We start from the raw sequence: 13110 nt of genomic DNA on the forward strand, positions 1-13110 counted from the left end.
GTAGCGATTGTCATAAGCTCCCTTGCTCTTTACTTTCTTTTGTGCCTTATCAATTCACCCGTGTGATAACAATTACAATAATATTAAGTAAGAAAAAGAAAAGCGTGTGTAAAAACTTTTTTTTTCGTTGCCAGCTTCGTAGCATTCGAATTTGTTCAAAGCTCAAATGGCTGGTGCAAAGGAAGTGCAGTCGGTGCACCCTCTCACACGGTGGATTGCGGGGCTCTCATCACCCATGTCTTTAACAGATCAGCGTGCTGCGGCAACGAGGATCAGCCACCTTATGCTCACTACCGTTTTTGTCGCGACAGTGTGCGGTTACTTCATTGGAAACGTTCACACGGCATTTTTTGCTGTAGCGGCGGCGTGCGGAGTGTCGCTTATTGTCTGGGGCCCAAATTGGTACCAAAACGAAGATCCGGATCAGCGATGGTGCGATGAAAACGAAGTGAAGAAATATTACGAAACGCTGGAACAGTTGCGTGACGAGGCGAAGCAGAAAATAATTGACGAGCTCGAGTCAAAAGGAGAGAAAAAGCGAAATTGAAGGAGGAACCTTGCCGTTATGCGAACCCGCGACTTATGCATGGAAACGAGCTGTAAGTGAGGTTGTAAAGATGATGCTTTCATTTTATCTAATGAGTGAACTTGCCCGTGCGCTAAGCTTCCCTGTTGTTATTATTATTATTATTAGATTCCGCCCCTTCATCCCCACGCCTTTCTTTGTAGGAAGGGGGAAGGGTGCCACGCAACTAAAGGCTCCTCTTTCTTCTCTGTTCCTTCCTTTTCTTTGCTTTACGCTACCCTTCGGTCCCTTATTTTAACTTCTCATCGTGCTCCAAGCAGCGATATAGTTGGAGCGGACCAGCTGAGATTCAAAAAGGAAAAAAAGAGAGAGGGAAGTGAGTTCATGAAACGATGCAACAGTGAGTCTGAAACTGAGTTCGATTCTTTAAAGAGTGAGAACCCGCTCCTTCATTCACCGTCTCTGAAGAGCTGGAACATAATGAAAAACACTCCCGTTGTGCCTCCTTTTTCCTCTGCCATGACTATGGCAATGAAGGAACATTGCGGTGCCTCAACCGCAACCTCTGCACCCAATGAACGGCAATATAAGGAACTAAACGTAGATTTCAATGATAAGTATTTCGGGGAAGTGACTCGTTCAGGTTCCATTGAGGTGCCTCATGGAAACGGGAGGCTGTTTTCGGGGGAGGGGAAACATTTTTATGAAGGTGGTTTCGTTAACCGCTGCCGTGACGGGTACGGTGTGCTGAATACGGAGCGATATGCATTATGGTGTAAGTGGAAAATGAACCGTCCCGACCTCACGAGTCAGTCCCGTGTTGATTACCGTGATGGCACAAGGTACAACGGTTTTTTGTCCGCTCATCAAAATAACAGTGCGGCCGCAAATATTCCCTCCTCCTTGCGGTGCCGTTTGTCGAAGTTTTCCATTTGGGTTCACAGCCTGACTTTAGTGCGTGAACGTTGGGGAGAAATTGTCCATAGCGGGGGTGACCGTTACTTTGGTCAATGGGACAACGACATGCCGTCGGGTTTCGGTTGTTATGTGACAAAATATGGCGACCGCTATATTGGATTGTTTCAACGAGGTAGGTTCCATGACACTGGCACGCTTTTTGTGCACGCATGCAGGTGGGGAAATAGGGCTAGTAAAATTCCCGATGGTGTGGGCTTTTTGTATCAGCAGGAACAGGTGGAAAATCAACACGTCGAGGCTGCGGAGGCGGCTAAACAGAGAATAGAGGATCGTTTTAAAAATACTTTCACCGAATCCTGCGGTTGTAGCGGCACGGACTATGAAATAAGTGGTCACAAACGCCAGGGACCACCACGGGGTTGGGATGGCGTTATATTTGACGGTGTGTGGGAAATGGGCCGTTTCCTGGGCGAGGGACATGTGACGCTTCCATGTGGATCTCGCATAACAGCTGAGTGGAAGAATCTATTCTCCCCCACGCAAGGGCGTGTGTTCATGGCATCCTCCAACGACAATAAAGCGAGTGGTCGGCAAGATATGGATACGCGCGGTTGGTTCCAATGCTTTCATTGGGAATCGCTGCTCTCAGGACTCACTGACGAGTCAAAGGAGCAGAAATATGCCGCGTGTGCTTCTTTCCGTGAGCGACTGGGTCTCGCAACCACGGAAGAGGAGGAGCAGGTGGTTCTTGCCGACTTCTGCAGCAATGAGGATGCAATAAGAAACGCCCTAAAAGTTTTTCAACGTTGCTTTTACTTTCTTCATGGGTCGTGTGGGAGCAGCAGTGAAATAGGATCTGGCTGGGGGTCGAACCCACTCGGTTGGTGTTATGTACGTAACTCATACGGCGGCTGTATCCACAACATAAAGGGGCGACGGATAACGGCATGTGATGTGGACCTTGCGCTTACCGACATTATTTCATTTGTCCGCTCAACAGAGCGGTGGGTAGTGGAAATGTTAGGCGACTCTTCATTATCGAGTCCAAGTTCGCATTTATTCGTCATGCGGAAGCTACTTGACTTAACGCTTCGCAGCGTCTACAATGTGTTGTTCAACCTTTATGTTCATGCGTATGATGTGGAGGACATTGCGCTTACTCAGGCGTTGGAAAGAGTGCGTGAACATACCACACTTGACGACCTCGGAGTGAGTTTCGCGCGGCAGCAAAGTTCGGAAGAGCTCTTCGACCCGTACGCCGACGCTGTCAACCGGATTGAGCGTCTAGCCCGTGGTGTGTGGACGTATGGAAGCAAACTCAAGATTCTTGCACAGTGGTCTATGGAAATTGATCTTTCCACACGTCTGGCACGTGTAACTCTTGATGATGGGCCTCTGGCACTGTTGCCCAAAAGGAATGCGCAACCAGCGTCTGGCTCCGCTGACGATCTTATTCCCATTCACCAATTTGTGTTGATGAAAGCAAAAGTGGACCACTTATACGTGCACACGAAGTTGCTGGTGGACCTTAGTAGTGAGGACGTGTTCATGGAGTTTACGTCGCAGGAGAACTTCTTTGTTATCACGTTTCAGGCATGTACCATGATATTATCGAAGTTTCACCCCCTGCTTCGTGATGAGTCACATGTGTTAGCACCACCTTCTCTGTTTGAGGAACGGCTGCGTTCTGGCGTGCATTCTATTAGACGACTAGCCGAAACATTTATTGCTCAGCTGTTGAAGTCACATGGTGTATTTGAGGGGGAGGAATCGCGGGAATTATCTGCTGAGGAATTTGGGGCTGTGGCTCTTGGCTACATCAAGGCGTGGTTAGCTGAAGCCGTTGACATGGCAGCGACGCACGGGGGCACCGCAGTTGCCAGTGGAAGTGATCAAATCCTTCCCGTAGCTGAATTATTGCAAATGGAGGAGACTCGTGAGTTGGCCCTTCTGAGCGAGCCGAACTTTCCGCGAGTGTTGGCACTTTTCTGTTGGCTTGCAGTTGCAAACGTCCTCTCGGTGCTTCACATTCACCTTGGTGTAATGGCGGCAAATGGTGATGACTTGCTAAATGTCGATACCGACCCGGCTAAGCTTCTAGACGACTATGTTGCATGGCGCAACGTATGTGGTGGAGATGTTTCATCCCTCGTATTGCTCTTGGGCAAAGGTGCGCCACGGCCTCTTTTCCTACGGCGAGCTGCGGCATTTATTGCATCTATTTTATAAGTTGAAGACGCGTATGTGCGTGATGCCGGCAACATTTGAATCCTGGGCAAGAGGGTGGGTGTGGGAGGGGGGGATGGGCTTTTCACCATGGTGCTTAATGTGTCGACAAAAAATTTGAAAAAAAAAAAAAGAGGCAAATGTGCGTTGCTGGGCTGCTACGCTGGTTGCAGTTGCCTTCTCTATTTTTCGCCTACGGTTGCTTACTTTTCGGATAACAATCACATTCCAACACATGTGGCTCACAATCGCCACACAAATCTCTCTTTATGTTTTTTGCTTTTACTTTTTCTCTCAGTGTTTTTTTTTCAGGGTAGTGGCGTGAATACGCTTGAAAAAAAGGAGGAGGGTGTGCGGTTTTACGGTTCAATCGCTCAATCCCTTGTTGTTTTTTGCATTCATTCATTCATTTATTATTATTATTTTTTTTTTGCAGTCACTGCCTGAAAAGGGGTATATGCTGGTTTCTTTGTTAACTGAGTGGAATTGGTTTGTTTCCTCCTTCATTTGCTTCCTTTTCTTTCCACCTTTCCATCTACATTTCTCATTCCAAGTGCTCTGCCGGCAAACACCCGGTGCTGAGCAAGAAAAAAATAATAAAGTAAAAAAAGGAAACATAAAACAAGGGTGCAGAGCAACCGTGTGTGTCTGTGTGTGTGAGCCGTCGGTTACAACAACCGTTAATACTTTGCTGCCTTCGTATTTGTTTGTGCAGCGAAGCAAATAATAAAAATAATAATAAGCGTAGAGGACGAACAGGGTGTAGTGCATAATATATATATACATTAAACGTGTTGGGAAGAATAAACTTGGCGGAAGTATCAGCAGCACTGTATAAATAAAATAGAGGCAGTGATGCTCAATAGACTATTTGGCCGGGGCAAGAGCAAGAAGGATAAAGATAAGGATAAGGATAAATCAAAGGAAAAGGAAAAGAGGGATGGCGAAAGCTCCAATACAAAGAGTGGAAACAGTCACAAGAGTGGCAGCGAGCGTAAGGATGAAAATACCACCGAAAAGGTGACAAAGGAGGACTTTGAAACAATTGACACATTAGGAAAGGGATCCTTCGCATATGTAGTTCTTGTGCGCCGTGTGGGGACAAACAACTTATATGCTATGAAGGTGGTAAATAAACAGGGGCTTCTCGATCACAATCGATGCCGCGATGTCTTTATCGAACGTAATGTGCTCTCCCGTATTAATCATCCCTTCCTCTTAAAGCTCTACTGGACTTTTCAGTCCGAGCACAAACTCTTCTTTGTGATGGAGTACATGGCGGGAGGTGACCTTGACAAATATATGAATTCAGTTCCTAACAAGCAGCTTGACTTACCCACATCCAAGTTGTATGGGGCTGAGATCCTAATGGCAATTCTCACATTGCACGAACAGAGCGTCATTTATCGTGATTTGAAACCGGAGAACATATTGTTAACTGGAGATGGACACTGCGTTTTGGCGGATTTTGGTCTATCAAAAGACTTTTATGATGCCAAAATGGGTGAGAATGCATCGGTAACGGACATGCGGGCGAACTCATTTGTTGGTTCACCATTTTATGTCGCACCTGATGTTCTGAAGCAACGTGAGTACACGAACGCCGTGGACTTTTGGTCCTTTGGAATTCTGTTATACCGCATGTTATGTGGCCGCACGCCATTTAGTGGGAAGAATATGAAAGAAGTGTTCGACAACATTCTCTATTCGGATCTCCGCTTCCCAAGCACTGTTTCAATTCCGTCTGAGGCGAAAGATTTGATAAGTCGGCTGCTGGTGAAAGATGCAGCCCATCGCATTAAGGGACCAGAAGTAAAAGCTCACCCATTCTGGACAGGCATTAACTTCGATGAAGTGATGCAAAAGAAGGTGAAACCACCGAGGTGGGTACCCGCTCCATCAGTAGATAAGTTAATAGCGGAACGCTCAGCTGCACAAAGTGGAAACAACTCATCAAAGAATCCCGCACAGGTTGTTAACACACCAGCACATTCGAGTCAATTAAATGCTCGGCAGCAGCAACTCTTTAATGGGTTTTCATGTACTACTGATAATCATCTGGGTGGTGGTAGTTAGGGTGTCAAATATGCCCTCCTTTTCAGCATTGTTAGTAATGAAAGGGTGCAGTAAAGAAAAAAAAAACGAAATAAAATCAAACAAAAACTAAAAAAATAAAAAAGGCAAACGTAACACAAGAAGAGGAAAATAAAACAAGAGGGTAATGAAAGAAAACAAAAGAGAGTTTGGGATGAAATGAGTGTGGATGAACGTTGTGACGAAAGAAGAGCATGAAAAGGGGAAATTAAGAGTAAGTAAAGTGTAAGTGTTTGTAGGAAGAAAAAAGGGGGTGCGTTAGGAGCTGGTGTAGATATGCGATGTTTGTGTTTGTGGCGTGAAATACAGGACTGATACTTTTTTTTTTACTTTTTTGGATCTCTCTCTTTGTGTGTGTGTGTGTGTGTGTGTGTGTGTGTGTGTGTGTGTGTGTGTGTGTGTGTATGGTTTTTTTTTTCTTCCTTCTTGTGTGGTGTGTGTTATAACTGTTGCGTTTGTCCTTGCTTGTTTATTTACCATTTCATGTGCATTTTCCACCCACCCCCTCATTTATTCCTGATATATTTCCCTTATCTACTTTCTCGATTCCGTTCCTGCCGCCACGTCACGTTACCGCCATCCAACCAACCACTTTTTCAATTTTTCGTGTGTTTTATATGAATTAAATGCATGTAGGCTTTCATGTGCAGTAATTCCTCTTGTCATTAAACGACAACACACGGAGCCACGGACGCGTAACATTTCGTTTTTTTTTTCTTGTTCTTATTGTTTGGAGGAGAGTTTCATCATTTATTGACTCTTTTCATAATTCCCTTGCAATATGAATGTATGTATTTTATATAATATATATGCTTACTTGTGTTTCTGTGTGGGTATGTTTTTTCCCTTCTTTCTTGGAGCTTCAGATGTGATGATGCTAATGATCATGGTCGGCACAATTATAAGTGTTGCTATTTTCTATTTTTTTTTTCTTTCATTTGATTTTTCTCCAACATTTTTTTTCTTTTTATTTAACTATTCCGTGCGGTGCGTCGATATGCCTTGAGTAATTAACTGATTGGCTCCCTGTGTTTTATTTTGTTTGCTTGGATGTGTGGAAGAGCGATGGCAGCAGAAGCAGGAAATAAAAGAAAGAGGAAGTAAAAAACAAAAAGGAGGCAATGGGAGAGGAAGTATATTATAACAGCAGCAACAAAATGAAAAAAAAAAGAAGGTATATATATACATTGATTAAACAGAAATTCAGGACAAACAAACGAAAATAAAATAAAACAGATATCTCTTCACTGGCTCACCACTTCGTTTGTTATTTTACCAACAAATCCCACTGGGCGTGTGGCATGTGCAGTTATCCTTACGTCTGTGAAACCGTTATATTACCACTACTACTCTTCTTGCTCTTGTGTTTCTTGTTTCTTTTTAATGTTTTTTTTTCCTCTTTCACTTCACTTCACTTGCATGGCACTGCAGCGAACATTAGACTTTTTTTTTGTTTTCTTCCCTTGTTGGCGTTTTTGGCGTTGCTGTTTTCTTTTCTTTTTTGATGGGGGTGGGGGTATTATTATTGTTATTATTATTACTATCATTATTTATTCGCTGCTATTTGCGTTTCTCCCGGTCAGACCGATTGAGATGCTCATATATCTTCCTTTTGATTGTTTTCATTTCCTTTTTGTTGTTGATGATGATGATGATGTTTTCGATTTGTTTTGTTTTGTTTTGTGCCCACCAGCACCTCACCGTCAGTTGTTCACACTTTTCCGCTACCTTTTTTTTTTTTGCCGTGCAGGTCTCCAATAATATAAAGAAATATATACGTTTGTACTGAACAAATGATGGCCTCTTGCATTGGGAAATGAGTGGAAATGCACCGGGTTGTAACGCAAACGCAGCGATGTCCTCGTCCGTTACCTACTCTTTTTTTTTTTCGTTTCTTCATCACTATTGTTTTTCTTCCTTCCTCTTGTGTCAGTTTCCTTCCTTCCTGTATCGCAAAGTGAAGGCTTTTTTCCCCTTTTTTGTTTGGTTTGGTTTCCTTCGCTTTCACCCCAACCACTGTGTTAGTTACAAACTGTAAAGTTACGCAAAGAAGTACACACATATATATACGCGCATAGTGACGGTTTTGAAGCGTAAAGAAATGAAAGAAGTTAAAGGGGAAAATGAGTTTTTAAGCTGCAATGTGGAACTGTCAGAAGGTGTTGAAGACATTGCTGATGCCTTAAAACTTTGGGAGGATCAATTATATGCAGTAGAGCCACTTCTCGCAATATCGCTCAGGCTTCAACACCTCCAAGACACCACTCGCGGCATTGTTGCATCACTTGCCACTTCCAAAAAGAAATTACTGCAATCCACAAGATGCCACAAATATAAGCGTCAATATTTACTAAAAATGGAAGACACACCAAAGAAAAAAACAGCGTTATCGGATTTTTCTTCACCCGATCCAATTGATGAATATGTGCGGCTGCATAAATGCAAGAGGACGAGGGATGTAAATGTAAATGCAAATGCAAATGCAAATACGGATGCGGGTGATGTTTCGTTGAGTGTTACCGCTGAGGAACATCAGACATGTGTGGAGGCGCTTCTTCGATGGGTTGATGAATCCATGCCATCGGCTGCGGAACCTCATCTCACAGCCTCACGGAAGAAATTAGTCGCTCTCCTCACAAAAGGGGCATCACACGGAAAAGCAAAACCAACTAAAGAAACGCTCAGTAATGCTGATGCATTTTGTAGTAAACATTGGGCTTATTATGCGGAGCAGCTGCATGCCGCACACAATGATGAATATGCGGCACTTAGGCGGGTGTGTGCTACGGATATCGGTGAGAGAATTCGCTCTCAAATGAAGTGGGAACAGTCACAAAGCAATTCAGTTCATGTCGTCACGCCTGCTGCTTCTGCTGGTGGTCTTCAGAGGAGTTTCACGCAGTTGTTAGGCGCAAAGGATGCATTGGCGGATTGTCAAAAAGCTGTTACGGTTTTATTATCGCTTCTGGGTGGCGCACTTGATGAATACGATGAACAAACGCACAACGTCATCAAACGCGAAGAGGCATTTTGGAACAACGTACGAATTGCTGAATGTGAAAGTGAAGCGTTACGTTCCTTGTCTCTTCGTGTCAAAAAGCATTGTTGACTGCATCGTCTGTCATAAGTGCTTTTTCCCCCTTGTTTAAAAAAAAAAAACGAGCATTGTCTCTACCTTGTATTACGTATGATGCCTTTTTTTCCACTTCGTTTTTGTTGGTGTTTACCTTTTTTCTTCCGTTATTTTTACCATTTTCCCTGTATTTTCTCTCTGTCTCTGTATCTGTTGTTGCTGTTTTGTTTTCGTTTTCGTTTTTGTTCTTTGCTTGGCTCCTTTTCATGATTGTGAAGATGAGACTTCCGACACGAGGTATCGAAGGTTATGACGATTGTGCTGTTTAATTCTATGAATCCACATTATGTTGGAATTAATAAAACGGAACTTTCGCCTGGCGGTGGAGAGCGATGTGGACGCGTTTCTGCATCCTCCCGGGGGGGGATCATATATTTTCAGTGACAAAAATGTCGACCCCTTGAAGGTGCTAAAAACTTCCTTTTTTATTTTTCTCTCTATTTTTTTTTCTATTTGTTATTTTTGTTATTGTTATTGTTGTTGTTGTTTTAGTCCTATAATTGGCGCGTGTCTCGCCTCATTTCATCATTCACACCATATCCTTTGTTGTTTTCATCTTTTCCCCCACACGTACTTTACATCTCTTTCCTCTTTTTTTTTTATTTTATTATTTTTTTCACCCTCTGCATGTGTATGGTTTGCATTGCGTGTGGGGAAAAAAATAAAATAAACTAAAATAAACAACAAAAGATGGGTAAAACTAACACAAAAAAGCAGGAGGCTCGTATTGCCCGCCTGCGTAGCCTTCCAAAGTCGGAGAGGCTCGTAAAGATTGCACGAATTAAAAAGCGTGAGGGAAGGATTCTCGACTCAGCAGAGAAACATGCCTTAAAGATGTCTTCCGAGTATGGTGAAATCATACGGCTTTGGGAGGTTCTCCGCACATCTGAGGGACAATCTAAAGAAGAGGAAGAGAAGGAAAAACAAAAAGAAGAACAAAAAAAGAGAGGAAAGAACAAAAAGGGGGAGGATTCCACCGATGATGTGAAGCAGCAGAAACTCAGTCGATACAAACACAAATACCCAACAGTTGACAAACTGCTAAAAAAGATTGAGCCAAAATTCGACACATATGTGAGGACGCCTCGTACAAGTCGTGTCATTCAGTCCATGATAAAGTACGGCTCAACTGAGCAGCTTGGGAAAATTGTTGGACTAATTTCTAGTGGATATGCGAACTACGCAACTGATGCGTATGGTCATTTTGTCGTCGTCGCATTACTTCGTCATGCACCGCATGATTTGTTTGATAAAATCCTGTCACTCACCATTCCTGCCGTCCCCACGCTGATTTCGCATCGCTTCGGCATTGAGGTGATCCACAGCGCGTATAGCAGTAACCTTTGTACGGCTACGAACCGAAACCTTCTAATTTTAGCCGTGTTCAAGGACAACATTGCGCTCATGAAGCGGTGGAAAGGTTATCCCATTTTGGAGGATGTGTTAGCGCAAGAGGTGGAGCAGCGCAAGAGACTTCTTCCTAAGCTCTTTGAATTGTGTGAAAAACTTGTGTCGCAAAAAAGTGCTGTGGATTTCCCATTTGTCCAGCGCTTAGCCGCTGCCTTTATTCGAAACGGAACAAAACATGAAGTATCTGAGCTGTGTGACACACTTCGACCACATTTGGCGGTGCTGTGCACAATTCGCGAGGGAGCACCTCTTGCATCACTTGCCTTTTCACTTACGGAGCCTAAAAAGCGAAAGGTTATTTTACGCGCCTTCTCTGAAAACCTTGGTGTACTCGTGGTGAGCAAATACAGTGCTCCCGTCATTGCGCGTCTATTTGATATTGTGTATGATGTGCAACTTCTCTGCAAATATGTGGTGAATGATGTGGTCTCGCATATTACACAACTTATCAACAGTCCCTTTGGACATCAAATTTTGTTACACCTTTTAACGCCACATGACGAACGCAAAACTAAATTCCTCCTTCCCAACTGGTTCCAACATAACCTTTACTCCGTGGAGAATACGCGGTGGAATCGCCACACATGGCTCACACATGAGTACAAGGAAGAGGAAGTTGAGCTGTGTAGCAAAGACGCTGAGCAAACGCATTTGGCTGTGTTGCCAACTTTAATTAAAAAGTTCTTGGAAGTTCTGAGCAACTCCGAAGTGGCTTCAAAACTTAATAAACATTACGTGGGTCTCATTGCAAGGGAGGTGCTGCATGTTCATGAAAAGGAGCCGGCTTACCGGAAGGCACTGAAGCTTTCAGCGAATGATGTTCAAGTGCTGGAACGCTTATCGCTTTCACGTGGAAAGAAGGAACCACGACATGAAGAAGGCGGAAATTCTGTGGGGAAAATCACATCAGAGGTACAAAACAAAACGAAAGGGCGGAGGTTGGAACGGCCGCAAATGCAAAAACCCGCCGAGACTCCCCGAGTTGTTAAAAAGATGATGAAAAGTAGCGGTGTTGAGGGATCTCGCAAGGAAGGAACTAAAGTGGAAACTGTGAGCCATGCGGTGAGTACACTCAAGAAGAAAAAGAAGGTTCTCCCCAAGAAATAACGAACTGTTTTTTTTTTCCTGCTTTGTTTACGCGGGCGAAGAATAGAGGTCACAATGGTGTGAAATGGGGCGGGGGAGGGGAACAGAAGCCCTTCGTTCCTTCCCTTCCTTTTCAAGTTAGCAGTTGGATTACTTCAGAAGGCACAAAACAAAACAAAAAAAAAAGAACAACACATAGCAGGGCAAAAAAAAATTTTTCAAAAAGGAGGAGGAGGGAGGAAAGAGGACAATGTTACGCAGCACAAATGCAACGTATGCGGTTCCGCTATTTAGAGGAGAGAAAAGTTAAATTGATGTTAGTGTTAGTGCGCCACGCGTCGTCATGCGCACCAAAACATAATTCTTCGTTTCAGGTGTATGCGTTCGAACTCACCATTACCTCCTCCCTTCCTCCTCCCCCCCCCCACGCAACCGACCCGAATGACTCTCTTAATTCGTTATTCGCACCGTTAAAATCATTTTTTTTTTGTTTTCACAATGTGCAACGCATCCATTCCTTTTCACCCACCCACCCACCCATTCCCTATCACTTAACATAAGTTTCGAATAAAAATAATAATAATAATAACAAAATAAAATAAAATAAAAATAGAGTGAACGAAAAATTGCGGTTTGATGTGTGTCCCAACCCATTCTCTTGAATGTGCAATATTTTCCCCTCCTCTCTTCTCGTATCTCTTCTTTTAATGTTTACTCCCGCATTGTTTGTTTATGTGTGTTTGATTGAGTAGGGGGGCCCACAGTGAAGGAAACACGGAGGAAAAACCTTTAGAAACCAAACAAACAAATAAATAATAACACCAACATCAGGGGAAATAATACCGGAGCGAAGAAGTACTGAATTCAAAGTGATATATAGAATAGAAAGAAAAATCAATCAAAAAAAAAAGGAGTATTAAACACGAATAGAAGGTACGCAACGAGTAGTCTCCTCATATCTGATTGCATACCCACACTCTGTTATTATCACTCCCTTCTATTTTATTTTTTATTTTGTTGTTGTTAGAAGAAAGAAAGAAAAAAACTGAGAAACGAAAAAAAAAAGGTTGTGGTGGTGGTACTGTTGAAGAAATAAATGCCACCAAAGAAGAGCAGCAATGCCAAAGCCGGCAAATCTGAAGCTGTCAGCGAAGTGAGCAAAATTAATATGGATTATGTGCAATATGAACTTCCATCACCTGATATGGCTGTTGTGGAAAAATATATTGAGACGGCCAAAGCGAAAGCTCGCGCCTCATCTGCGCAACGAAGGCGGGAAGGCCGAAAGAGTTGTTGGAGGGCGGCGTCACCAAACATGTCACTTTGCAAAAAAATTCGTGGAGTGTTTTGTCCAAATATCTTTCAAACTCTGAAAGGACCTGTGAGGGATTTTGTGTTGGGATTTGTCGTTACTTTCTTCGTCATGTATGTATTTTTTGTGGCGTTGTATTTCGAAAAGGCGCCTTCCAAGCGATAGGCGGTAAAATAGATCTCAAAAACAAAAGAAAGAAAGAAAAAAAGAAAGAAAAAAAAAGAGGGACTGAAGAAATGAAGATGAAGATGAGAAAAATGAGTGAAGAAGTTACGAGGGGAGGGAGAGAAAGAAAAAGAAAAAAGGGAAGGAGGGAAGGAAGGAGGGAAAGAAATAATTTCAAAATAAAACAAAAAAAAGGGAAGTGACCACAAATAGACGGCAACGCAAACGTTTTACGGTGTC

General features: G+C 43.2%; 9 protein-coding genes across 9 annotated transcripts; 8 read left to right on the forward strand and 1 right to left on the reverse strand.

Moving 5' to 3' along the window:
- Positions 1-166: 166 nt before the first annotated feature.
- TbgDal_III2400 (hypothetical protein, conserved) lies at positions 167-547 on the forward strand (the record flags this gene model as incomplete). Its single annotated transcript, XM_011773893.1, has 1 exon — positions 167-547. One exon carries the CDS (start codon positions 167-169, stop codon positions 545-547), a length of 381 nt encoding a protein of 126 aa, XP_011772195.1.
- Positions 548-910: 363 nt separating this feature from the next.
- On the forward strand, positions 911-3673 carry TbgDal_III2410 (hypothetical protein, conserved; the record flags this gene model as incomplete). Its single annotated transcript, XM_011773894.1, has 1 exon — positions 911-3673. One exon carries the CDS (start codon positions 911-913, stop codon positions 3671-3673), a length of 2763 nt encoding a protein of 920 aa, XP_011772196.1.
- Positions 3674-4072: 399 nt separating this feature from the next.
- TbgDal_III2420 (hypothetical protein, unlikely) lies at positions 4073-4456 on the reverse strand (the record flags this gene model as incomplete). The annotated part of the gene is made up of 1 exon (XM_011773895.1): positions 4073-4456. One exon carries the CDS (start codon positions 4454-4456, stop codon positions 4073-4075), a length of 384 nt encoding a protein of 127 aa, XP_011772197.1.
- A 69-nt stretch (positions 4457-4525) lies between these two features.
- TbgDal_III2430 (protein kinase, putative) lies at positions 4526-5746 on the forward strand (the record flags this gene model as incomplete). Its single annotated transcript, XM_011773896.1, has 1 exon — positions 4526-5746. The coding sequence occupies one exon, from the start codon at positions 4526-4528 to the stop codon at positions 5744-5746; it is 1221 nt and encodes a 406-aa protein (XP_011772198.1).
- A 1401-nt stretch (positions 5747-7147) lies between these two features.
- Positions 7148-7525, forward strand: TbgDal_III2440 (hypothetical protein, conserved; the record flags this gene model as incomplete). Its single annotated transcript, XM_011773897.1, has 1 exon — positions 7148-7525. One exon carries the CDS (start codon positions 7148-7150, stop codon positions 7523-7525), a length of 378 nt encoding a protein of 125 aa, XP_011772199.1.
- Positions 7526-7865: 340 nt separating this feature from the next.
- Positions 7866-8873, forward strand: TbgDal_III2450 (hypothetical protein, conserved; the record flags this gene model as incomplete). The annotated part of the gene is made up of 1 exon (XM_011773898.1): positions 7866-8873. One exon carries the CDS (start codon positions 7866-7868, stop codon positions 8871-8873), a length of 1008 nt encoding a protein of 335 aa, XP_011772200.1.
- Positions 8874-9183: 310 nt separating this feature from the next.
- TbgDal_III2460 (hypothetical protein, unlikely) lies at positions 9184-9567 on the forward strand (the record flags this gene model as incomplete). Its single annotated transcript, XM_011773899.1, has 1 exon — positions 9184-9567. The coding sequence occupies one exon, from the start codon at positions 9184-9186 to the stop codon at positions 9565-9567; it is 384 nt and encodes a 127-aa protein (XP_011772201.1).
- Positions 9568-9587: 20 nt separating this feature from the next.
- Positions 9588-11414, forward strand: TbgDal_III2470 (hypothetical protein, conserved; the record flags this gene model as incomplete). Its single annotated transcript, XM_011773900.1, has 1 exon — positions 9588-11414. One exon carries the CDS (start codon positions 9588-9590, stop codon positions 11412-11414), a length of 1827 nt encoding a protein of 608 aa, XP_011772202.1.
- A 1075-nt stretch (positions 11415-12489) lies between these two features.
- Positions 12490-12870, forward strand: TbgDal_III2480 (hypothetical protein, unlikely; the record flags this gene model as incomplete). The annotated part of the gene is made up of 1 exon (XM_011773901.1): positions 12490-12870. The coding sequence occupies one exon, from the start codon at positions 12490-12492 to the stop codon at positions 12868-12870; it is 381 nt and encodes a 126-aa protein (XP_011772203.1).
- Between the last annotated feature and the right edge of the window lie 240 nt (positions 12871-13110).

This window comes from Trypanosoma brucei, chromosome 3 (genome assembly GCF_000210295.1).
Source record: "Trypanosoma brucei gambiense DAL972 chromosome 3, complete sequence".
Taxonomy (NCBI): Eukaryota; Euglenozoa; class Kinetoplastea; order Trypanosomatida; family Trypanosomatidae; genus Trypanosoma; species Trypanosoma brucei.